Source organism: Lissotriton vulgaris, chromosome 11, assembly GCF_964263255.1.
Source record: "Lissotriton vulgaris chromosome 11, aLisVul1.2, whole genome shotgun sequence".
In the NCBI taxonomy this organism is placed as follows: Eukaryota; Metazoa; Chordata; class Amphibia; order Caudata; family Salamandridae; genus Lissotriton; species Lissotriton vulgaris.
In genome coordinates this window covers 1,080,663,996-1,080,689,747 of record NC_141699.1, presented here as the reverse complement: position 1 = coordinate 1,080,689,747, position 25,752 = coordinate 1,080,663,996, and the positions used below count along the sequence as shown (strand labels likewise).

Below are 25,752 nucleotides of genomic sequence, written 5' to 3'. Positions count from 1 at the left end.
GTCCTAGCTTGCATTTGGGTAGGTCAAAAGTTCAAAATATATGTCTGCTTTTCTGGAAGAAGAAATTCTCAAACAGGTCTGTGTGTATATCATCTAAGGCTGGATTGACACCCGATGCTTGCAGGGGGATTTAAAGACCTAGGCTCCAGTTGCAGGAGAGCTTTAGTTGGCCAATGGATTGGTTTTAAGAGGGGGATTTACATGTTCCTCCTTTCAGGTTACAAGAATCCATCATTTCAAAAGCTCAAGGGCATTTAATTACCACCAAGACTTGAGTGTGTAGCAGGCAACATTATTGGCGGCCTGCTCTTGACAGTCAGGTCGTTAACAAATGCGGTGTCAGCATTATGATAAGTGCGGGAAACAGAACAGAACACCCCTACACCCTGTTCCATACCCTGTAGCAGTGCGAGACAAGCTCGGCCATGTTTTTTCAGGACCTCTTGCCTCACTTCCTGGCGATGTGAAATACATCAGCCTTTTAGTTGTCTACTTCTCCAAGTTGTTGTACTTTTCTTTTGTTAACTCCCTTCTCGGACTCTGCAGTCAAATTTCTGGAACAAGTGTTTGCCATTGAGTGGTCGCCCTAGTTACTGATAACGGTTCACATTTTGTGTCTGATCAGATGTACAAGTTTTTAAGAAAATATGATTTTAAGTATTTAAGGGTTGCTTTGTACTTGCCGTCGCCCAATGTTGAGAGAGGGAACAAGGTGGTAAAGGAAGGGGCACAGACAGCCTTAGCAGCAGGGATGGATGTCAAAGTATTCCTCAAGCAAAAAGAATGGGAGTATACCACTGCACCTCACTGTACCACTGGGGTCACTCCGTGGTTGTTGCGAGGGCACAAAGGTCACTCAGCTTTGTTTCCTGCGTGGTTAAGGGGCCGCGTCACCAATGAAACAAAGGAAAGTACCACTTTGAAAGATGAGGTCACAGCAAGGGTTTTTGAAAATCAATCAAAGATTAAATATATTTTTGGTAAGTATCATAGATGTGACACTGGCCAGGGATGGTCAGGAAGAGAGAGTCTGCTTTTTCATCCTCTACACGAATTTCCAGAGTTGGTAAGGGGCGAGTCCTTCTAGGGAACAGGGACTGGTGCAACATAGTCTGGTTAAACTCACACCATAGCAAGCCAGCTTCACTAACCGCAGGAAAGGTTCCAGGTCTGATTTTGATTGGACACAATGGGTACAGACTTGTAAAGATACCAGGGAAGTTAGACAGTCACGGAGTCGATATTGAGGGTGGAAACAGTATTCGCAACAATTCTCAATCTCAATCCACTGCAGTATGCACTAGGTCATGTGAGGTTAAGAGACCCAGTAAATTCAAGGATTGTGATATTTTAATGAGTATCCTTTATTTGCAATCATTATGGTATATGTATTTTACAGTAATAATACTGCTTAGTTTTTTTTTCTTAGATAGTTGCTTACTGTATTTCTTACTTTTTTCTTTTATTTTTGGGGTAGGAGGCGATTAGTACATTCCAATCTGTTCAATGCAGCTCGTCCGTTATTCTCTGCGCCGGAGTTGCACTCGTTCTGCGTTTATGTTTAACCATAACCCGTGCAAGCAGATGCAATGGCAGGCGAGGATTGCAGCGGACTTATGTCAGTTGTTCCTGGAATCAGAGTCGGCCGGTTGCTGCCTGTCGTGGGGAGAGGTTTTGGAATAAATCTTTAAATCCCACTTTTGTTTCAGGATTCTCTACAAAAAATGATTTGGTTTAAGACTCTGGTGCATGCGCGTCGGGCCTTTAAAGTCTCTGACCCGCAATGCTTCATAGATTTACAAAAAAATGCCCCTTGAGGACAATTCATTCATCTGAAGATTTACTTGCAGTGGTCCCCAAGTCTAAGGGGCTTAGGAAAGGGGGCGCTTCATTTTCCTTCTTGGCAGCAGAAACTTGGAATCACCTCCCAATCAAGCTTGTCAGCGTCAACTAAAAAAAATCTCCATTCCGTCAACATCTCAAAACTTGGCTTTTTATGTTATGGTGTGGTTTTCATAATCAGCAGTTTACTTGTCCCTTCCGCCGGGACACTCTTAGGAGTAGCTGTGCGCTGTATAAATGTAATCATTTATTCATTCTCGCGCATCCATCCAGCTGATCACAGCTCCATCTAACTTCTCATCCTTCGTACACCACACTGCTCCAACCCTACACACACCCACCCACTTATCCAGCATCTCACTAAGCATGAATCCATCCATCTTTCCACCACCCACCCACATATGCATTAATTCACCAACTCCCTACTCACCAACCACCCTCAATCTACTCCATCGTTCTACCCATGCACGTACTCACCCATCGATCAACTTACACCATCTAATCATCCACTCCTGGAAATTAGCGTTGCAGTAAATGTCCCACAGTGCACACAAGAGGCCTTACAGGTGATGATTTTACTGCGCGCCAAACCGCGTCCCGTTGCCGCCTGTGCATCGAGGAAGCTTGCACATGCGGTGCCTACGCGGAAAACTTGTGAAACTTGGGAAATACTTTCACTTCACAAAGTACTACGATTGGCTTTGTCAGTGGTTGTTTAAAATCATTTCAGTCTCTCTTGGGTAGAGGACAGACACACAGGAAGCAAAGGAAGTGCCAACATTAAGTGCCAGATCCATTCTCAAAGGAAAATGTATTTGTGCCACCTGCAGGCTCTAGAATTGGCTTAGGTTGGTATTGTACAGAATCCTAGCACAACCACAAACAGGCCCTCAACCATGTCAACCGGCGAAGCTACCTAAAATAAATGTTTCATCTAGTTTAGACCACAAAAATGAGTATATACAAGTATAAACATTAAGTATCGAAAAGTGGTTACAGTGGAAAAGAAATTACATGAAGTAATAAAGTGGGGGCAGAAGGAGTAGGGGGTGGAGTAACCTGTGAAAGTAAAATGGATGCACCTGCTGGAAGATCTTTGCTGCTCCGATGGGCTTGGTGAGGCAAATTTTAAAAACTGGCAGGTAGGTATTTAGCGATGGCTTCCAAGCTCTAAGACTCTTCAAACAGATTATATTTTGTTTTTAATGTTGAGTGATGTGCAACTATGGCAAAACACGTATTTTTCAATTTTAAAAAAAGTACATTTTCCATTATGCGCATTTCTGTTGCTGCAAATAGAATGGATTATTTGTGTGGGGATTAAATAAAGTGAAACGCTTTAAGAAAACAAGGCGGGTTATATTTAGGAGACCACGTTTTTCGAGAGCCCGCTCAAGTGCTTTCTGCACAGACTAATTCCCTCGAAGGTATTTTAATATATTCTCAATAAAAATTATTTTTTAAAGCTTGTACTCCTCTGTTATGTTCCATACAGTCCTTATTGAACTCCAAATTATTATTATAACATACATCTTTAACCAACGTCTATTCTCTAAATGGTATCTGGAGAAGTATAGTTTCAGCCACTACATATTCCCCGAATGACGGTACTTATTCAGTGTTAACCGATAAACACCAAGTAATAGGTTATATGGAATTACTGTTCTGATCAAGAGACACCCATGTAAATAGAGCCACAATGGATATATGTCTTCATGAACAGCTCTCATAGTGGTGAAATGGATACATTATAGAGCTTAAGTGTGCACGACAATCTTGAAAATTAAAAACTATAGTTAAAGATATTGGTACTTACGACTCTAGATTGACTATAGAGAATATAACACATGTACACTTCCTTCAAAATCTGCCTTAGTTTCGGTAACATATAAATACCTTGACGTATGCGGATAAACATGCACCACTGCCATAAAGATAGTAAAGGCAGACTGTGGGTAGGCCTAGAAAAGAGGAGCCAACATAGAAAACCCACTGGGAAAAGGCAAGCATAGGTATCAAATCTGGACTGTCGAGTTTAGTCGGCATCTGTGCATAACCCTAAAAATTGGACACAAACAAAAGGAATCATGGAAATGTTTTTCTTTTTAATGTCTGGTACCTTCGCAAAAAAATGACAACTGTTGAAATGAATGAGAATGATTAGTTATAAGCCACAAATTCAGAAACAGCTCTACTTTAACTCTGTATGGATTTAATCTAAAAAAAAAAGTGAAGAGCACCAGTATCACATGAGCAGGTGTGTTTTGGATCATTTGGACTAAGGAAAACCAGCTTGAAACACCACAACATACATGACTTGTGTCATGGCATCCTGACATCTGGAAGGAAAACAATGGACTACATCATGTTGCCCTTCCAAATCTCAGAGTATGAATCACATTTGGTCTAATGTCAGCATATAAGTGTGAATTCACTTCATGCCCCTCTCTTGGTATACTTGAGAAACTCACACCCATAAAGGCTTCTCAGTTTGCTGCATCTAAACTCAATTGAAGTCTATTTTCCTTCAAATCCTGTACAACTTTGAGCTCCACCAGTTATAAATGAACCCAATCTCTTTGATTGGATTATATGAAGCCTCACAGATATTTTAAACTGCATGCCCCATAGGAATGTACACACCCTTTTAAATACTCAAGAGTACGGCCTGCTACTCCGTACAGGAAAGAACAGAACTCAATGTAAAGTTATGCAAAAGTGAGTGCATGATGCGGAGACACCATCTTTCCCATCTCCTCCTTTCTTTCTATAAACCATTTCAATCTAATACTTTAGTCCAGCTCAAGTGCACCAAGACTCGTACAATGCATGAGCTGACAGCCAAAGCCGGGGAAACATGGTGCTCCGGTGACTACGATGCACATAGTCACTTTCTACAAAGGCCCTAGAAAAACAAGCAGAAGTCCTGAATGTCTGCACCAAAGACAGAATACTGTAGCTCATGAAGAAAGACCATGCAGAATTGGCAGTGAGTAAAAAATATCTATGCGCTCGAGAATCGTTAACAAAGTAACAATCAACAAAATTACGAATTGCGTTAACCCACTACAAGAAATTCTTGACATCTCTTACATCAGCTTGGTAAAGATTTAATTAGCAAAAGTTGCAGATAGCTTTATAGTCACTGTAATATCCAAGTTTACTTCTAAACTCTTCTTTCCCCCTCCACACGGTCAAGAGCCCTTTTAAAAAATAAATTCAAGACCGGGTGTGCCTACGCTTTTCAACTTGTAGCAGAGCAGCTACTGGTGTAATATCCTGCTTCGTAGAGGACAGGCGTCATCGGTGCCTCAGATCTCCTCAGGTTGAGTTAAGAGATGGGACTTGGGATAGTGGAGCAGTAGGGGGAGGCATTCTTTCATAGTCCATAATCAAACTTCCAGCACATATCAGGTTACTTCTTCTGATGCGTGAGGGAAACATAATTCATATCCCTGGAAATGAAACAAAAAAAGAACTATTACAGACTATTCTAGAACAGAAACTCACCGTACTTGCCATTATCGACGCGCCCACTATCAGGGAGTGGTAAGAGTAGTAAATGGGTTAAATAAGCACATCTGTAAAGCAGTACGTAAACGAAAGGAGGTGTCCCAGGAATAAAAAAAAACACAAGCTGATTAGAAGGATGTGCAACGGTATTCCAGAATTCAGGTACTTGTACCTGGAGCTGCCCTGAGTATGAAGCAGAACATTATTACAGTATGAGAAACATGAAGCCTGTAAAATATTTTAACCAAAACAATAATGTCCCTCAAAAACTTATAACAAATTGGTAAAGCCTGGTCTACAGACTGATGGGCAAAGGCAGAGAGAAAATGCAAGGATGTGTGAACTGTACAGAGCACATTAATATATAATTACTCATGATTATAAGACTTCATCAATTGCCTTCCGGTGGTTCGGCAGCAGGCTCCAAAAAAGGTGTAAAGAAAATGTGCCAGACCTCGCTTTAAGGCTTTTTGCACCGAGACCATGTCTGAGCATAAGCAAAGGGCGGAGAGTCGAGCAGATATACAGAGTGTACTTTTCTTGGTTAAAAATACTGTTATAAGGTTAAGTAACTCCTTCCTAAGGACATACTCATCATAGTTTCACCCTCTTTACATGGTGTTAATCACCCATTGCAGATTAAGCACATTTTTTTAGAAATTTAAAGTTACACAATATTAGAGGCCTAAAGTGCCTGTACAGAAAGATGGAGTGGAGACGCATATTGGGATTGGGAGTGAACAGGAACAAACGTCCACGGCTAGATCGAGAGGTTTCTCGGGGTACCTGAATCAAGTGCTTGGAGTCTTTCAGAATCACTTCAAGGTGGTAGGCTAAGCGTAATGTGAGCAATATCAAATATTCAAGAGTGTCTGACGGAGAACGTCAATGAACAGAAGCATACCATCTTTTAAAAAGTCACCCACTTGCAGCAGATGACCCGTCCTTAAACATTTTCACACACAATGTGGGTGCCCTAATGGTGCTACCTACAGGTGTCCGACACAAAATCTCTTGAAGGGAATTAAGAATATTCTCAATGCTTGGCCTTCTTCTGGCTTTATCCTGACAACATTTATGGGAATTTAAACTCACATCGTTTTAGAACTGCCTTTATGCCTTGCCATAACGGAGTACATGTAGCAATATTAAGCAGCTTGAAGCATTTAAACTTTGGAACACATACGGCTAGTAAAAACAAGTTTTGCCTCACAGCAGGAAGAACCAGGCAGGTGTCAACAATAGGTAAGTTGACAATATGGAGATAGAGGAGGCAATTAAACAAAACCTCAAATGAAGCCACACAGCTGCCACTGGGATCCCACGCTGGGGGCTGGCAGTCACAGTTCTGAGAGACCAAACCTGGTCAGGACGGAATCCTCGTAGCAGCTTTACTCCTAAATTAGCATTTACACACTGGATTCATCTTCACTGGCAGCTTCGAGTGACCAAAGTGACTTTCTAGAATAGGGCAAGCTTAGGGACTTTGAGTTATAACCCACCTGCAGCCCTAATATAGATAATGTATACTATTCCTGTTTGCGCACCTTAGGAGCAAACGGGAAGAGTGCACCCGATCATGTAAAAAGCGCTGCCCTCAGGGTAGCCATAAACTTGCACAGCCCAGGGGGCAGCACAACCAAGAGAAAAACGGAGCAGCCGTTTAAAAGTTGCTCTGTGTTTCTCTGTGCAGGCAGCACCCCCCCCCTGCACTTTGCAGAGGGATTTGAGATCCCATTGCAGGCGGCTGCAGCGAGGGCCTGCACCCGCCTGCAAGAGAATGACTCGGGGGTCCATCTGACCCCCTTCAGAGGGCTGCCATCGGGGGGTGCACTGTCAGTGCGCCACCTGACAGGTTCTTTGCCTCTGCACCTGCATCTATAATACGGTGCGGGCTCAGAGGCAAAGGGATTCACGTATTTACATGTAGACACACCCCCATGAAAATGAGGGAATGCCCTCTTGAGAAATCACTGGTGCAACAAGGGAGTCAGCGCTTTCAGTATTACAGAATGGGAGCACAAGTGTCTGCTGCCCCTTATGTAATCCCAAAGTGCCCCGGGGGCACCCAAACCCTTGTTGCGCCCCCGGGGCATGTTCTGTAATACGGTCTTTGGAGCTTAAATCACAGTATTAGCAATTCATGGTATTTCCGTAACACTTTCCTGACACACTCTTTTTTACCATAGTACATGATGAGTGTTTGCCATCTGCTGCATAGTGAGACAATATATGCATTATATTTGAAGTGGTGTGTGATGAACAGGATCTGGAACTCAATATTCTAGGCTAATGAACACCCATTTGTCGGGTGTACCACCTGTGTCTGTGTAACTAAGACCATGCCAGTGTGCAGGGCATCAACACAATTCATAACAGGCTAATGGAGCATAACTCTGATGTCTTACAGAGGCAGACATGCGACATTCCATTTAATTTCCCCATAATTTGCATTTCTTTTCTTCCCAAACTTTTCTGTGGATGGACCTCTTGAGCGAAGGTGGCTAAAAGTGTATTGTGCGGAAAGTGAATTATCAACATGTAACATTTCAGTCACACACCTCTTGTATTTCATTTATTTCAGTTCTTCTCAAGTGCCACTACATGCAGACGTGTGTTTCGGACTCTTGTGCTTTTAAGCAAATCAGTTAACAAACCTTTAACAAGTGTGAAAACTGAAACCCATAACGCATGGGCAGAGAGAGGCATATTCGTTTTATACAAGTGTTGTAAGAACACGGATTGCTTTCTTCTGGGCCGCATCTTGCGGTCAAAGGAACTAAGATGCGACCACTACCCAATGGCGAAATCGTTGTTTATGGTTGTGGAAACAGAGTTGAGAAGGTCTTTAGAAAGCAAGCGTTTGTGCTCTGCATCTTCTTTACCATGTTTACTATTAACTAATAATCTTCCTTCTTGAAGTCCATTAGCAAGAAGGCATAGTTGTCCACCTAAATATAAACTCTAAAATATCATCCGACGATAGTATTGTGGTCAAAATATTAGGAATACTAAAATATCAATGACAAAAATATTGAAGGTAAGTATACACATTTTTTTACAATCATGAAACAGTTAAAAAAAATTACTTACTATAAAAAATTTATTGTTTTACTCTATTGCAGTTTTTATGTAATCATTTATGTTATTGTGCTATGTAGTTTTAATTATTTTTATAAAGTATACAGAGTGATATATAATTTGTTTTACAAGGGGTTTGGTTTATTGGGCGATTGTAGGGTAGGAGTATTTCTTTTTCAAATCATACATAAATGTTAGCTGATTAACATGTTTAATATTACATTTATGTTTGTTATTTGGTTACATGTTTAAAACTTGAAATTATGTAATAAATGTTAATTTGGAGTTGTAGTGTTTATTGCAGGATTGTGTAGTAATGTAAATAATATAGAGTAGCGTAGTAATTATGCAAATATAATTGTAATTTGTAAGTCTGAATTTTAAATTGTAACACTTGGCATTTTTATTTGAAACTTATTTTATTTAATGGGTCTGAGGTGGTGGAGGTAGTGTTAAGTGCAAGTGAATTATAAATAAAACATTTTATTTCTAATGTTAGACACCATTATTGATTGATTTGTAATATAATTTTACAAATATTTATTTTTATTTTGGGTACGCAGGAAATACTGGGGGATGGGGTCGGTAGCCTTTGAACTAAGGTATTCATTGATTTATATTCATTCATCAATAAAGGTAACAATTATTTCTAAGTTGAACTTAAAAAAATAAATATAATTTTAATTGAATTATGTGATAGCACATTGAATTTCAAAAACAATTATTTCATACATTTTCTTAAAGCTTGTGGATTTATGGAGGGAATAGGTGGGCAGTATCTTAAAAAATATGATTAGATTTAATTTATATGTAAAATGTGTTTAAATATTGTATATCTTTTTACTAAAAGGATTTTCATTATAGAAGATTTTATAGCTTTTTGTGTGTTTAAATGCGGGATAGGAAAGTTTGTGGATTAATGTTACTTTGAAAATGATTTACATAATAGTTAGATTTTTAATGTCTATGTATGTGTACATTTTCAATTTTTAATGAATTTTTCAAATTTGACATTGAACGGCTGTTTAGGTTTTCTCAAAATTTTTATTGAGATTTTTTCAATAATCGTGCACACTGTGAAAATGTATGTATACACTTTAAGCAATGTTTGTTAGACTGGAGTCAGAACAGTACATTGGCTCTTCACACCCAATGTACTGTGAGTTGTTGGCCTAACGGCTAGGGCGGTCGGCCGGCCTCGAATCTGGGGAACTGGGTTTGAGTCTCGGCAATAACGCTGAACATCCTGTGATTCTGGGCAAATCACTTTATCTCCCCGTGCCGAACCAAAATGAATGTGTGTCCTCATGTAACGTAGCTGGTGCTATGTAAAGCGCTCGGATACTCGATTCGGGTCACGTTAGCGCTATATAAAACTCTGCAAAAACTAACAAAAAAAAGAAAAATGTATGCACCTCCCCAATGTTTGTTGAAATTGAGTAAGATTAGTACATCTGCCCCATAGCATTTGCTAGAATGAAACTAGAATCCCAAATTGGACACTCCTCCTCCCCCCGTGTACGCACTTTTCCTAATATCAGTTGCACTAGAGGGAGAATAGTAAATCTGACTAACCAATGTATTCACTTTCCCCTAGGTGTGTTAGACTGGAGACAGAATATTACATCTTCTGACCAAGCGACAATATAGGTATTTTTTTTACAATGATTAAAGCTTTGCAGAAAAATATATTCGAACTCTGTGTCCAGTCTGACTAATGATGGCTTCAGTGGTTCCGCACTCAGCAATGCACGTTCGTAAAGACAAAACCTTGGTTTTCACATTTTCCTGTCTATCAAGCACATTATTTGACACTATTAAATGTTCCTGGTTTGTGGACATCACCATCAATCGCACCTGGTTTGTACCTCAAACAGAAGATACCCTGAAGTAAGAACATTGTAATACTAGATATAAAGAGCCAATAGCTTTAACCATATTGATCAGACAGGTGTGATTCCATTGCAAATGCTGCATTATCCCTGCTTTCATCAGTTCTTACTTGTCAAAGGCCAACTCCTGCAGGTTCATCACGAGGCTGTCCGCGTTCAAGTACACTTTGTTCTGCGAGGTTGCAAGCTGTAGAGAGAGAATGAGAAATGAAGCTACATCTGTTCATGCACATGGCGCGGGAGCAGACACAGATCAGGAATAGCCCAACACTCCTTGACTATCATTCTATGAAGGCATTAGTAGTACCTGTCGTTCATTACAAGCCAAGGTAGCCCAGCCCAAGATTTGTATTAAATTAAAGATGTTGACTCGGTCTTCAGATGAAGATGCACTGCCTACAGCCCATTTCGATATTCCAAATGTCAACATGAGTTTCATCCAGAAGTATATGGACTTTAAGATTGCCTGTAATATTGACGGTAATATGTGGATAAACAGCGAAATAACCCTTTATGGTAGTACATATGGGTATTCTGCCCTTACCTCCACCCTTTCTCCTCTGTTAAAACACCCTCTTCAGCAATCTTTCTGAACGATTCCTTTAGTTCTATGCCTCGTAATACCTACATGAAATGGAGCCTCTTTGCCTACTTCTTCTCCTCGACATTTCAGCGGCATTTGATCGTTCAGCCATGCAACTCTCTTAAAAATCCTGGCACTCCCGATAAGACTAAGCAGGTTGTCTTGAGAGGTTTGGCCCCTATCAAACCAATCACCCCGAACAAATAAAACTGGCAGACCTCCTTTCAAGTTCCTCCCCCTTACCTTAAGCGTCCATCAAGGGTAACTACTTTCCCCAAAGCTATTCAATCTGTACCTGAAACCACTAGGATGACTACTGAGACACCACGCAGATGACACTCAAATGTACTTCTACAGTCAACCTACAGAACAATCTAAAAGTCTTTCAATCTAGAAGATACTTACCCCGGCCGAAAAACAATCCCCCGAAGACTAAGTTCCTTCTCCTCTCTCCTCCACAATGTGGTGGCTTGAAGCCTCACTCGCATCAAATTCCAAACCTACCATCATTAATAGTGCTAAATACTTGGCCTTCATGCAAAACAAAGTCTTGAATCTACTGGCCACGAGTACACAGAAATGCACATTACCAAATTAAACTCATTAGGGGAAGGAGGTCTTTCTTCCTTTCAGATGAATTCAAAACAATGGTTCACACCTTAATCCCTTTTATGCTGGACCCAAATTTTCCCTTCTGTCACTTAGCCCAAAACCTCAACTTACTCCCTTAAGAGCAGCCCTCAACTCTGCAGCCCTCTTTATAATCAGTGTAATAAGATTAAACCATACCACCCAAATTCTACAAGAACTGAAATGGCCCCCCCAAACAAGTTACAAAGAAACCGTGGGATTGCCTGCCCATAAAACAATCTCAAAATTCTAAAGCAACCCAAATGCATCTTAACCACATGGATGCTGGTCATTTCCCCCCCCTGTGCTGGAAAATGCCATTTTAGTGGCACCATGACGAGCTCAGCTCGTCTTCAGCACACGACACCCGTGGGTGATGACGAGCTGAGCTCGTCATCAGCATCGAAAGGGTTAATAAACACTCATGCCTACCAGCCCAGTATTGCAGAAGATCATGATGGATGCCACCAATTTAATATTTACACTTCAGGGATTGCAATAAATAACCAATATTGCAGTAGGGCTAATGCAAAGCAGGTAGCTCTGACATTGTGGATAGGATACCATGAGAAAGATGCACAAACTGTCAACATGCAAAAATAAATTAAAGAGAAGTAAAACAGAACAGGTGATCCTTAAATGGAGGTGCACGTGTAAGATCAGACCAACAGTAGGACAACCACCAATACAGGTGATGATGCTGGAACTACAACTGCTCTCTCACATTCACCTCAGACTGTAAAGTCAGGCTGCAGAGGCATTTTACACATTCCAGACTCACTCCAAAATATATTTAATTGCTAAAGTCTGGTCATTTGTGGAGCAAACCATTGGTATGGATTCATTTCTATTCTTTTGAGATGTTTTAACCTGTTGAAAGTGGAGTATTACCTGTGCAACAGTAGATTTATACATCTTTTTTCTTACAAGGCCTCCGCAGCAGAAGACGTTTTGGTCTGCAACAGATGGATATGTATTTAGAGTGTGTTAGCCTGAGCGGTTAGTACTTTTAAGGCCTTTGTGAATTCCATATGGCAACCTAGAGGCTTAAAGAAAGCACACCAAACAGACCACCTTGGAATCCGGGCGCCTTTTCGTCATAGCAATATGGACAGAGACATGTTGAAAAGCTAAAGTGCAGATAAAAATGCCTCCTTATATAGGAGAGTCTGGAATCTGCTCTGCAATGTTTAAATAGCCTCTCATTGTTTCAGCTCTAACATATCTGAACACATGCAATCAGTTTTTGGTATTAGCGGGATCTTTCAGTAGACCCTCATGGGAAAGAGTAGACTTTGGATCAGCCTCTATACCCCATGCGCCACGCTTGGATAAGGGATAGAGCTTCCTTCTGTAGAAGTGACGTCCTTTGGAAGCAATTAACATTTTTGCAGCATCCCTCTTAGGTTCTGTGAAAATGGAAGTGGCGTCCCAATGCTGCCTGGGTTCAGATGGAAGGCATTTCTGGTGCTTTCATGTCTTCAGCTGCTGCTATGTTTGGTAGACTGACTAATTCACACCTGCAATGTTTGCAGTGTTCTGGAGGCTGCCAATTTCAGTCTATTACACCCCCCACCCAAAGAAGGGGATACTCCTGAGGGGTATGTGCATCTCCTCAGTTTGATATCTGTTGGGAGGTGACTGGCAACTCAGTCTGCCAGGCCCATAAATACGATGAGAGCTTGTTTAGAAGCCTCAGTATAGTGCTGACCTCAGAATGGAAAGCCAACATCCTGTCCTTGTTTAGGTTTGGGTTCAAGGTCTCTTTTGTTGTAATTCCAGACCACCCTCCTGCACATTTAACAAGAGAGTACGAGGCTTGATGCAAAATACGACACCCTGGGAGTGGTGTGCATAGATGAAGTCTTTAAGTCACGAGGTATGGTGACTCCACCTAGAAGGCCTTGATAACAGGGACCCTGAAAAGTGAAGTGTGTTCTCTGTTTTCAAGGTAAGCCGCGACAGCAGCTAAGTGATAAGTCAGACAGAAGTCTCAGCAAGGTCTGACTTCCGCAAATGAAGCAGATTGCAGAGAATGTCTTGAACTGCTGATTTGAGAGGGTCAATACGTCTAGGGAGACAGTAGCGCACAAACAGTTTCCATTCGGCTGCATGGCAGGGTCTGGTGGTAGGCTTGTGTGCCTCTTTAAGGATGGCCATATGCTCTGAAGGTAAATTAAGGTACCCAAGCTCTAGCACTTCAGGAGCCAAATCACAAGATCAAGTTGTATGGGGGTCAGGGTGTCTGAGTGAACCCTGATTTTGAAAGAGGGAAGAACCGCTCCGTTGGGCAGCTTCCAATGGGAAGTCGAGGTGAGTGGTGAACCAGAGCTGTTTGCCCAGGTAGCGGCTACTAAGGTGAGTGTGGGACGTCTGATGAAGCTTTCAAACCACAAATGGAGGAAGTGGGAGAGGCAGAAAAGAGTAGGGAAATATTCCTGACCAGTTCATGCGTGATGCATTGGCCCTGGTGGGATCCTGGAGGCGACGTTTGGGTGTTTTGTGTTTTTGGAGGCGGCAGAGGTATATGAGGGGGGAACACCAAACAGAAGAAATATAGGAGTACAACTTGGGGGTGGAGTTTACACTTGTGGACTTGCTCCTGCATCCTACTGAGGAAATCTGCAAAGCCATTGTCCACAGCCAGTATGTATTCTTAGAGCAGACCACCTCTGCGATGGATTGGCCACCGCCAAATTCCCTGGGCCAGTGAGACAACTGCAGTGTGTTCTGCCCAGTTTCTGGAGGGTAGAACATGCCAGTTGAGTTGTCGGTATGAATGAGTGCTACTTTGTATTGGATATTAGGGAGATTTTAGGACTAGCTTTAGTGCTACCTGGAAGGCTAGCAACTACAGGTGGTTGATGTGAAGACCCTGATGACCAGGGACCCCAGCTCTTGGCGCCAAGTCCTCGGCGAAGACCAGTCTTTTGGCTTTGACAACCTCATGGACTCCTGTGTCGAAAGCACCCTCAAAGCCAGCTTTAAAGTCAAGACATTCAGAGGTGAAAACTAACTTAGTACTGGCAGGTCAATGGCCCTTGTCAGCACCAAAATGACCAGCACCCAGGACCGCGTCTTCCACCGCCTCAGAGGAACAAGAGCAGCACATTCTTAAACACCTACAAGAGAAGATCTACACCAGGCAACAAAGCATCCTCATCCACCCTGAGACCGAGAAAATCCTAGCTCAGCCTACTCTCAAGGCTAAGTACCCTGTTCCTCCCAAGAGGAAATTTACCAAGGGACTTCGCTATGGCCTTCTCTGCCCTGCCTCCTTCAACCTCACCATTCTCCTCCTTCTCCTTTGCTTTCCTCTACACCTCACCCCCAACACCACCAGCAGACCAGCTTGTTGGTGCGCAATTGAAGTGGAGTGGATGAGTTAGGCACGGTGGTATCGGAGGGTCTTTTTGTTCCTGAAGGTAAGGTATGCTGACATAGCTGCCAAGCTTTCAGGTTATTATGAGTGACATTTCAACGAGCATGGACGCCACTTACTCGCGAGCAAAATGAAGCAATGAAGACAAGGGATTCACTGTCTATAATTTAACACCCGCTGTCTGGCTGGTACTTACTTGGGCCGTGGCCCCAGACGAGTCCTGAGTCAGTCCGAGGTGTTGCTCACAGGCAGCGACTCTGGTCTGCAAGGGCTGGCTGCGGCAGGCAGGCAGAGCTCAGGCGAGGCGACAAGCCACAGCAATTTGGGTTTCCAATTGCCGCCTGGCCGCAGCCTCCACAGATCATGATCGGACTCCTGTGAGTTCCCGGATGGGGCCATCTAGTGAGACTGTCCTGGCGGTAGCTCGGCACTGCAATCCCAGTCCCAGTCGAGTCTCCTCCCTCTGGAGTCAGTCGGCCCGGGCTGAATTAGGCAGGGGTAAAATAAGCTGAGCTACAGTGTGGTCAGCGGCCCCGGGCACGTGCGAGCTGCCTGCAGCAGCAGTACGAGCAACACCATGATCAGTGAATTTGCGGCTGCGCCGCCCATAAACCAGCCAGCCCAAAGTAACAACAACCACCTGACTGCTCATTGGACACTCCCTTGGATGGGATCATTTCGTTAGGCTGCAGGCTGTCATCCGCGCCCCGGGAAATCTGATCACATATGAATCCATGATACGTACTAGTAAGTACTGCAGTTCAGTTGTCACTGTGAAAGTGAGCCTGCGCCTGCCAACACTGCCTTTGCTCACAGTGCCAGAGCCAAACACCTGCAGGAGCACAGCACGCACATTGCACACCAAGTGTGGTGCGCTGCCAGCAGCCTTGGCACAGAGTGACAGCTGAGACAAAACACATATGCGGGACAATGCATTTTAGTGCGTAATGCAGATTAGCAAACTGAAATGCGGTAGTCTAATGCCTGATGCGTGGTACTTGGCAGGACTGCACTTAACAGGAAGCCTACTGGTGGTCTGGGAAACAGACGGAGGTTGCACACCTGATGGAGGTCTGTTGTTATTTGGCTTGGCACTTGGCAGTATCGGAATAGAGTATTTCCCATTACGGATGGACATTTGTCTAATGTTGAAGAGCTGATGGAGCCCCAGAGGGACGAAACCCTGTGCGGAGCCTCGGAAGGACTCATCGTCAAGGGAAGGGTGCGCGACGCTTTAATCCGAAGAGACTGATGGATCCAAATGGGCCCAGCACCAACACCATGCAGCATCAACCAGGAGCTGGGTAGGACATGTCTGAGTCCAAAGGCGGAGAAAAAGCAATCGAATAATAGAGCCGATGCCCATGTGCATTACCAGCAATGGGTAGAGTCACCATAGCTTGTGTCACGAAAGACTTCTTTGAAGAAAAACAATGTACACAAGTCTGAGTCCAACACTAGGTGGCAGGAGTTAGCACGGCATGTGCATCTACAGCTACCTATGCCACAAACACACAATGTACTGTAGGTATCACTGCTAGATATTCTGACAGAATGAGAAAAATGTAAACTGCGGAAAAAGTTAAATATCTTACCTTCTACCTCGAAAAAGCGGTAACAAAATGTCATGAGATATCTACTCAGTCAGTCAAAGAATCTTTATTCGATTTAGTTAAAAATCATTCAAAGAGCATAAAACACACTCAATCAACAAACCACAATGCAGAATAAGTAACAGGTTGTCTTAGCCACAATACTCCTTGCCGCAAGCCAAGCTTTTGAACCGTAATACGGCTCATCTCTTGATCAGAGCGCCTCATTCTCATCCTACAAACAAACGTGGATGTGCCAAGTACGCTCCACCTGATCACACAAATGTTCCCAAAGAACAACTAAGGTTACACCCATCAACTTACTGCACAGGAAAAGCAGAACAATAAGACATCTACTTCACCAACCAGCACCCAGGGATCTCCCCTACATTGTTAACAGTAAGCTGGTGTCTTACATATGATAAGATTAAATACACCAAACAGGAAGCAGGCTGAGGCCACTAAATGTGCATCACTTGGTTTTTGGATCAATTACAGGGATAAGTTGGAGTTCAAATTTCAGACGCTAGGAGATGAAAGGCTCATGGCCCAAGTTGCTCTTCAATTCAACCCTTGGGGTTGGAGTGTTTTATATTTTAAATATGTATTATGTTGCTCCCCCAACAGAATACAGACATACGATAGTGGCTAGGTCTTCCAAAACAAATGAGCAAAGCCAATTCAAACAAAGGAACTTGGTTAATCAAAACAAAGACTCAAGTGGTCTTACCGTCTTTGCAATGTTCTGCGCAGCTCGGATCCTCCTCAGCTTGAGGTAACCTGGATTTGTACTTATTGCTTTCCCAATCTGGAAATGAAATGAGCGTGTGTGAAGAACAGGGCACAAAAGAGGAGGAGATTACACGTACAAATAAAGAGGAACAACTCAACCATTCTCGATGCATCATTCTGAGGAAGGGAACAGCGCTCCAGTACGTTAAGTGAACAAAGGAAGTAGCAGAGAATTTTCTTTTACAAGATCACAAACTGGAACATTACTTGCCTGTCATAATATTTTCCACCGCACCATAGTGATCATTCCTGTGAATCAAGGGATATTCCACAGCCCACTGAAAGTGCATAAAAAATAGAAAACTGCCAACATCTTTCTATTTTTCTAAAGAGATGCCGAAGAGGCTGCAGAATGAATATTGATAGTGTCTCATTGAAACCAAAACTAAGCATAAATAGATTAGGCCTTTATCCCAAGTTGAGTCTGATGGGCAGGCTACACCATGATGGAGACATATTATTACAGGTAATTAACTTTCCCTTTAGCATCATAGGATAATCATTCATAAGTCAGGACCAAGTGTCGAGAAGCACCTTCTCGCTTAGAATCCGGGCAACTCTAGTATAAAGAGTCCTTGCTCCGGACGCTGCTTGGTCTGACCGAGATGCATAGTAGGTTGTACTAGTAAGGCGATTTATTTAGGTGAATGGGTTTACACATGAGGTAGCATGTATAGATCACTAAAGACTAGGGCATTATCTACTTATCAAAGGAAGGATCCTGGCTCTTTAATGGACAACAACCGCCTTAGTAACACAAGCGAACTGAGGAAGACCTCCTTGTATAGCGCTGCCAATATCCAAGCAAGATATTGATAGAATGTGGGTCCAGTCCTCCCCTGGAGCGTTGAGGGGTTTGATCTTTTTAAACCAGGAAGGTGAGAACTGGATGCATAATTTGCTGGTGTGAAAGGCGAATGGGAGTAAGATTCAGTGTAGAGCTCCGGGGTTTTAAAAACGTAAAGAGAGGGAAAGACGTTTGAGATTTGTGGACTCTTAGCCCCATATGCACAAGTTGTCTTGTCCAGGCCCAATGTTGTCATCAATTACGTCATTTTAGACATTATCCGTGATGTTGTCAATGATGTCACTGAACGGGTCAGGAGTGATGCAATCTGACAGGTAATAGGCAGAGCATGGTGGAATTCCAAATTCTAGTTCGCTCAGTAAACTGTAACTGGTAAATTTCAACATTTCTGTTGTTTAAAATGTCACATTTCAACAGACATTTTCACCAAAATTAGAACGTTGCTTTAACCTTTGGGTGTTTTTTAGTGAATTCCTGAGTCTTTAAATTTTATTTAAGAATAGCAAACCTATTTATAACAGCAATTTCACCTTTGTTTTTTTCAGTGAACTTCTATGTTTTTTAACGCAAAGTGAGATCTTATTATCATACCCAATCCGCCATGGGCAGCCAACCTCATGATGCCTGCAGCCAGGCCGTGTGTATTCACCTTACCCCATTGGACGCCAACCCCCTGCGGCGCACAGCCTTCAGCCATGCGCGGAGTAGGTTTAGGCGGCCAACCCCTCAGACACGCACCCCATTGATTGTGTAATTCCTTTTCCTGGTCCCTCTAGGACCCCCACATACGGCCAGTAATGGTCGTTGCAACATTTCTGTTCATGCTGAGGTCAGCCAATCCGAATTCTCATTCCCAAAAAGCCAAGTCAGCCAATCAGACAGCTTACATTTTCAGAATTTCAACCAAACGGTTAGTGTATCTATTCAGTTTGAACCTTCATTTCGCCAAAACAACGGACTTCAGTTACACTAAATTACAAAACGCACGCTATCTGGGTACAGATCCAATTTTCTTCCAAATTTGATGTAATTGCATTCATCTGTTTTGGCGGTAGGGCTTCCCAAAATTCACTATGGAAATTGCAGGGGGAAATTGTGTTTTTTGGGACCCCCACCCTTTTCTAGGCCCCCACTTCACAGATCTCCCCAGAAGCTTTCCAGGATGGAGCAGAGGTGGATGAACCTTTTTTTGGAAAGCTTTGTGAAGATTTGTCAACCGGAGTTCAAGCTATTAGGAAACGAAACAAGCATTGATAAACGCATTGGTTTCGCCTATGTAACAAATAAAGAGCTGTTTTCATCAATCATCGTCTGGTAGAAGGAAAGAGCTCCCTGACAGATAACACAGGAGGGGAGAGGGTTTGGCTCATTGGCCAGAGCTGCTGACTTGAGTCCTGGGGATGATAGTTCTCGTCGCGGCGGTGCAGTGCAGCATCCTGTGATTCTATGCAAATCACTTCGTCTCTCTGGGTGATCAATAATTATATAAATATGCTGCAAGAATAAAAGGCAAAACTTTATGAAAATATAGTTCCACCAGAGCAGATGTTAACTGTATTTTGGCTGCAGGAAACTGATAAGAGAAGCAGACAAGGACCAAGCATTGATAAATGCAGGAAAATATGCGACAGCCAAGAGAAATAGAGGAAAGGTAAGTGACACACACAGGAACCAATGAGAAGCCAGGAAAGAGGAGGCGAGATGCACGTCCCTTTTAAGTTTACATTAAGAACAATAGATTTCTCAAGCATAGCGCAAGCTCTATGCAGGCGAAACCTAAACATGTTATCCGATGCATAATTGCATAGTGGCGATGGGATTTCTTCAGCGTATCCGTTTGTCTGAATGTCTACATATGGGTTCCTCGCTCGCGCACAGAGAGGGCTGTTGGGAAGTCCTGTCAGAATTGGATTTGTACTGTATATTTTAACAGGTCTCCTTTTACCATTCTTGCAGATTCTGCTTCTCCTTCTGCCTGAATAATTTTCTGCCTCTGCTCCTGCTTTGCCTTTTCCACGTAGAACTGGGCGCGCTGGGCTTCCTGGTGAGCTGTAAGCAAACAATAATGCTGGTCAATGTGTACATTAACACTCTTTACACGAGCATCAAAGCTTTACACAAAACAACGCAGGGCCTTCCGAACTGCACTTTTTGATGCCATTCTCCCAAGTATAAAACATGGCTGCCTCACGTTTGCTAAACAAGCCACATATTTAACTAGCACATAGTTCAAAATTATAGGCAGAGGAGAGGAATTTGATAAAATATCTACTTTCATGTCCTTGGAACAGGATGCTTCATATAGGTACTTGTCCTGTAAAGAAAATCCACTTGTCCCAATGGTGCGATACAGTGAGGTGACAAATTATGGAGGACTTCTCATTATATCATAGCTCTAATAGCCTCTCGGGTTAAGCCAGGAGTAAGATTATAGCAGGGTTTGTATTCTAGCAATTTCATGGTTTTCCCATTGTGCCGAAAATCTGTGTACTGGGGTTGGAAGTAGAGGGAAGGAGTATTTTGAGGTTGGTATGCATTTTTGAGTCTGTCCACACCTACAAGGTTACATGTTTAAGGTTTTTCACCAACTCGTCTCTAATCTTTGCCCACACTGGGAAAGGCTGGAAATTTACTTCTTACAAGGGCAGAAGTAAAACTTTTTCCTGGGCAGGAAAAAAGGGGTTGTAGGAAAAGTGAACTTGCAAATGCTCAGGACCTTTTTATATAAGCAAATGCACACAGGCGGATTTGCTCAAGATAAAATGCAGCTCAAAATCGTGTCCTCGGATACAATCTTCTGAATTAATGAAAATCGCAAATCTGCACGAATGCAAGGGCATTTACCACCATGGATGCACTTCTGTGACATTCTTTAAGAAGTGGGCTCTTAAATCTAGCGTTAACCAACACCTTTTGCTTTTATTAAAATAAATATATATATTTTAGTTGAAGTTTTGAGTACATTTTATTAGCAAAGAATCATCAGTCTTGTTTTCAAGCTACTGCATCTAATCAGAGTATTCTGGGAGCATTATAGGTAGCCTCATGATGTTCAACTCTACAAAAGTGTACACTTTGTGACAGTAGTGCACATCACGCTCACAGCATTTCCTAACAGCGCTCTCCCTAATAAAGGATTTCAAGTAATGACACATGTAAAGCATGAACATAGATATACAAATCTTACCTTAACTGCAGACAATGCTCTTTCACAGAACCATAATGTGGAACTGTGAACTGGCAGCTAAAGGGTTTGTGCTGCAGGGGCTTGGGCTTACTTGTTCTAAGTGCAAAATAAACATGAAAACTTGTTGTCCTAGACCCCAAGCAAAAAATGTGGGGGCTGAATTACACACCCCTAATTTAGGACCAACCCACTGGAATGAACTGGCTGCAGTAGAAGTATTACCATTCCAGCTGAAATACTTAGTAATTTAGGACCAAGACTCCCACGCTCCTCAATGCATCCGGTGAAATGACAATATTAGCTTGATTCCCAAACACAAGCAGTGCACATCCACTCACTCACTCCTACACACAAAAATAAACTGCAAAGATGGGTCCAACCCCCTCCCCAACCGAAACGACCCAATTTACATCTCCCTTCTCACCACACAAAAGCCAGTAGCGTAGAAGGAAACATTACACCGTATGCTCATTAACACTCAATCTGCTGCCGCTACACCGATGGCATAGAAGACATCATCCCTACAACGTAGATGCATTATTTATCACTGAAACATGTCGCATACACCACCACCCACACCCTCGATATGCAATGCACAGGCTAGAGCATAAAACACACTAACAGAAGGCAAAATCTTTGAGGAAGGCTGGTAGTCAACCACAGCCCTACTGGCCCTGCCCCCTCCAGAAAGCCTAAAACCTACTATTCCTTAATTGCTCAAGTTCTCCCCCTATAAAACCGTCTTCAGGTCTATCCACAATGAAGGTAGCAACACCTCAATCGAAGAAACAGGTAGCCTAGTCATTGATGCGTCCATCAACCACACCAAAGCCACATACAGCTGTGGAGATTATTTTTTGATGCTCTTTGATGTTCATCCTACTGGGGATGGAGATCAAAGGAGCAGAAGGTGCACAGGAGATACTGAATATGTCTGTTTGTCACTGAGGGCGAAGGTCAGCTCCCCTTTTTCAGTCTCCTACTATCGCGTCATCGAAGTAAAGGAGGAAGCGTTAAAAAAGGTTTGGTCATGGAGTAAACAGACATATACTAACAGCCTTTCTTTCTTTCTTTTCCACAGAGACATGCCCCTGGTTTTAGGGTGCGGTCATCTTTATGTTTGACATAATCAAGTAAGTATTAACATAAGCAGTTTGCTACCAATCATCACTCACACACGCTTAAACCCCATTGACACGAGACAAACATCAGAGCGACCGTACAAGATTCAATTCATGCCTTCCTGGCCGTGCTTGCGAACATTCTCGATGCCACCCTGACAACACAAGAGAAACTGCAACAGCACTGCGCATATTAAAAGATTAAAGGAATAAAAGCAAATATCTCCACCTTCATGAATACTCACTCGCTACATGTCAAAGCCTACATCATTTTAAGGCCTGCCACAAATCAACTGAAGGGCTGGAGCAATCAGTGTCCCATCCTCCCTAGTGCAAAGGCGTAGAAGGGGAGTCATCACTGACCGCTGAGTTGCAATGGCATAGATCAATGGATTGCAACTGCATTAGCAAATCACTGAAAAGTTACTGACAAACTCAGTGACTGGCCCCTTAAACAGGGTATTAACAGATTCTCAAAGAGGAAGCTGTCCCAGTGGGAGAGCTCACCCTCTGGGAATCAGGTCAGGCTGCTTTAGGAGGGGGAGGCGGGCTGCTCCGCAGTACACAACTGAAGTCTAAAGAAAACCTACAAGGAGGCAAAATATGCGCAAGTCAAAAATGTTGAGACAGGGCTTTTGTGGATTAGATGTTCATGTGCGCACTAAAGGAAAATGATCTGTAGAAAAGACGTACTGACAACAGTACGATGGAAACGTGCAAAAGATAAGGATGCACTTAATTATGTGCACTGTGATACTGTTCCCTCTCAGATACTGAACGAGCTGCCACAGTGGATGCCAGCTTCATATCAGTCAGTAAACTGGGGTCCACCAGAGTGGGCAGTGCTTCACCTTAGAACGCAGGAAGCCGCTTTCAACAGAGTACACTCCTCTGGAGAAACTGGTTTCCCATTTGCTCAAAGGCTCTGGCACCAGCTTCAGAGCAGCAATGCTTAAAACATCGCCACTTCTCCACCCTCCGCATTTCTTGCACTGGGCTATTGTCGCTGAACCTACTGTAGCGGTCTGAGGAACAGCGGCAGAGAGTACACCATGATCAGGTCTGGAAAAAGCTAAAGCTAGATGGCTTTAGAATACAAATTTACAGAATTCAATATTAAATCTCACTCGTAAACAGGATCTTATGTTATCCCCTTGTAAAAAGCTTGGACCTTGCATAGGGGAAATCGCAACAGACTGATGCCCATTTTGCCACATTGTGTAGAGGGTTTTTCTTTTTTTTGGGGCAACTGACAAAGTATCGGGAAGACTTAATAACTGGCGATGATTACCCCTCAGCCATCCCAGAAAAGTCTAATAAGGGCCCATAATGTTTTATCCAAATGTTGTACAAAATGTAAAAGCCCTATTCTCTTTGCTGCTGAAGCATCATTAAGGGGCTGGCCTTGGTAGTTAAGTTTTCTTTAAACGAATAAGACGAGTACTGGTGCTACCGGTAACCTGTTGAGGGCCAACACGTCTAATATGTCTTGATCCTGTAAACGAACGCAGTGCTCGTTAACTTTGTTGAGAAAAAAGGCTGAGAGTTTTATCTGTCAATTCTTTGCCAGGTGTGAAACAATAGTGGGGACAATGTGCGGGTCATGGTTGAAAGATCACAGCCTGGGATGCCTCACCTCTGCAACACAATTACGGCACACACTGAACCAGCTTGCATTGCAGGGTTTGCACTTTAAGATCAAGTTGCGACGTTTGCAGGAAGTGATGAGTCAGGGATTTTATTTCAATGTCCTTTCAAAGCCACCTACACAAGCGAGCATTTCCAACAAGATCAGATGTCATGAAAGACAAAAGATATGATTCTGAAACCAAACACAGGTCACCTCGTCAGAAAAAACACCAGTAATGCAAAGGATGATTAATAAATGTATCTAGGTGACCTCAGACCATGGGGTAAATAAGGCCAGCAGACTAACATCAACCTGCAAAGACTTCAAGAGGCACAGGAACTAAACCACAAGTACAAGGCAGTGGCTCTGAATAGTGCTAGATGGCTGTGTCGCTATCCATTCAGGGGAGCAGAACTGCAAAGGGAAAAGAAAAATCCCTTTTTTCTGGAATGATTACTCAAATGGTACCTTCAGCATAAGGGACCTTGTGGAACTAACAGGGAACAGAAAAGCATCGGGGACGCTTACCAGTCTGTAATAATCGTTCTCGAGAAAGCACATTAGAACGCCATACTTGATATTCTCAGTCAGTGGAGAACCTTAAGAAACCTGATATTATCTACTGATAGCCACCTCAGAACCAGTCAATCAACTCATCCAATCCATGCAAACCTTAGCAAAGCAGTCAACACTGAAATTGCAATCAGTAGAGAATAAACATGCCAGGCAAAACTGATAATAGATCAACCACATCAACGCAGCGCCGAAAAACCCTCCACTGGCTTTCTCCTTAGTGAGACAAAGGCACACTGTAAACCCCTAAGAATCTTACATGGACCAGTTTGACAAAAATGTGCTTCATACCCATGGAACTTGGCCAAGAGATATAAGCCAATTACAGACGAAATAAACCACTGCCAATTTAGTGGCAACAACGATAATAAACTGGTTATTGGGGGCCAAAGACCAGACGGATCAAGGACGTTCATGACCTGGAACACCTCACCTGAAAGCCAACTGAAAAGAAAGCAATTAAGGGGAAAAAAATGGAAAATCACATGTTGTATATATTCAAAGGAGACCCTACACTCCGACCTCAGAATTTTTAGCTAGATTCAGAAACCAAAACCATTCCACAACAAGCCAACATAAATTATTAGCACAAATGTTCGTAGCAATCATGAAATGACGGTGGCCCAAAACCTTAAAATACAACATAAAATCTAGTTAACTCGACAGCAGATAAATATTCTACAATTTGTACAGTGGATAGATCAGCATTAAATTCCTCCACTTCTTTACACTCTGGCTCCTCTGTCAAAACTACTGTGTATTTTGAAGCCAATGTTGGTGATAAGACAGTTACCAACATCCTATAAATACGTTATTCTGGTGAACACACATGTAGCATTCCAGTTTTGCGGTTATCTGAAAAATTCAACAAGTGAATATCAGAAGCTCAAGTGCTGAGAAATCTTTTGTTAGTTACTCACTGTATAAAAATTGCAGTGCTGATAACTGTGCACTGGACTTAGGATGTTTAAAATGTACAAATGTTTGGCAACTTGAGGTCTAGAATGTGTCCTGTCTAGGGTAAAGTTTTATTCCAAGCAGTAAGTATATGAGAAACCAAGTTCTAAATTTAGTCTGCAGAATCCTAGAGAAAAATTAACAGCATTTCCTGAGAGACAAAGAGAGA

The 25,752-nt window shown here is 42.6% G+C and overlaps 1 protein-coding gene across 1 annotated transcript in view; it reads right to left on the bottom strand.

Annotated features, from left to right (window-relative positions):
• Positions 1–3,927: 3,927 nt before the first annotated feature.
• Positions 3,928–25,752, bottom strand: part of LOC147684163 (prohibitin-2-like) — a 57,635-nt gene continuing 35,810 nt past the window's right edge. Inside the window, exons 6-9 of the mRNA XM_086942603.1 lie at positions 20,061–20,164; positions 17,246–17,323; positions 10,439–10,515; positions 3,928–5,297 (exon numbers count right to left, since the gene is read on the bottom strand). Coding sequence (XP_086798729.1) covers positions 5,258–5,297; positions 10,439–10,515; positions 17,246–17,323; positions 20,061–20,164 — 299 coding nt within the window. The 3' untranslated portion in view covers positions 3,928–5,257. The remainder of the gene's footprint in view (positions 5,298–10,438; positions 10,516–17,245; positions 17,324–20,060; positions 20,165–25,752) is intronic.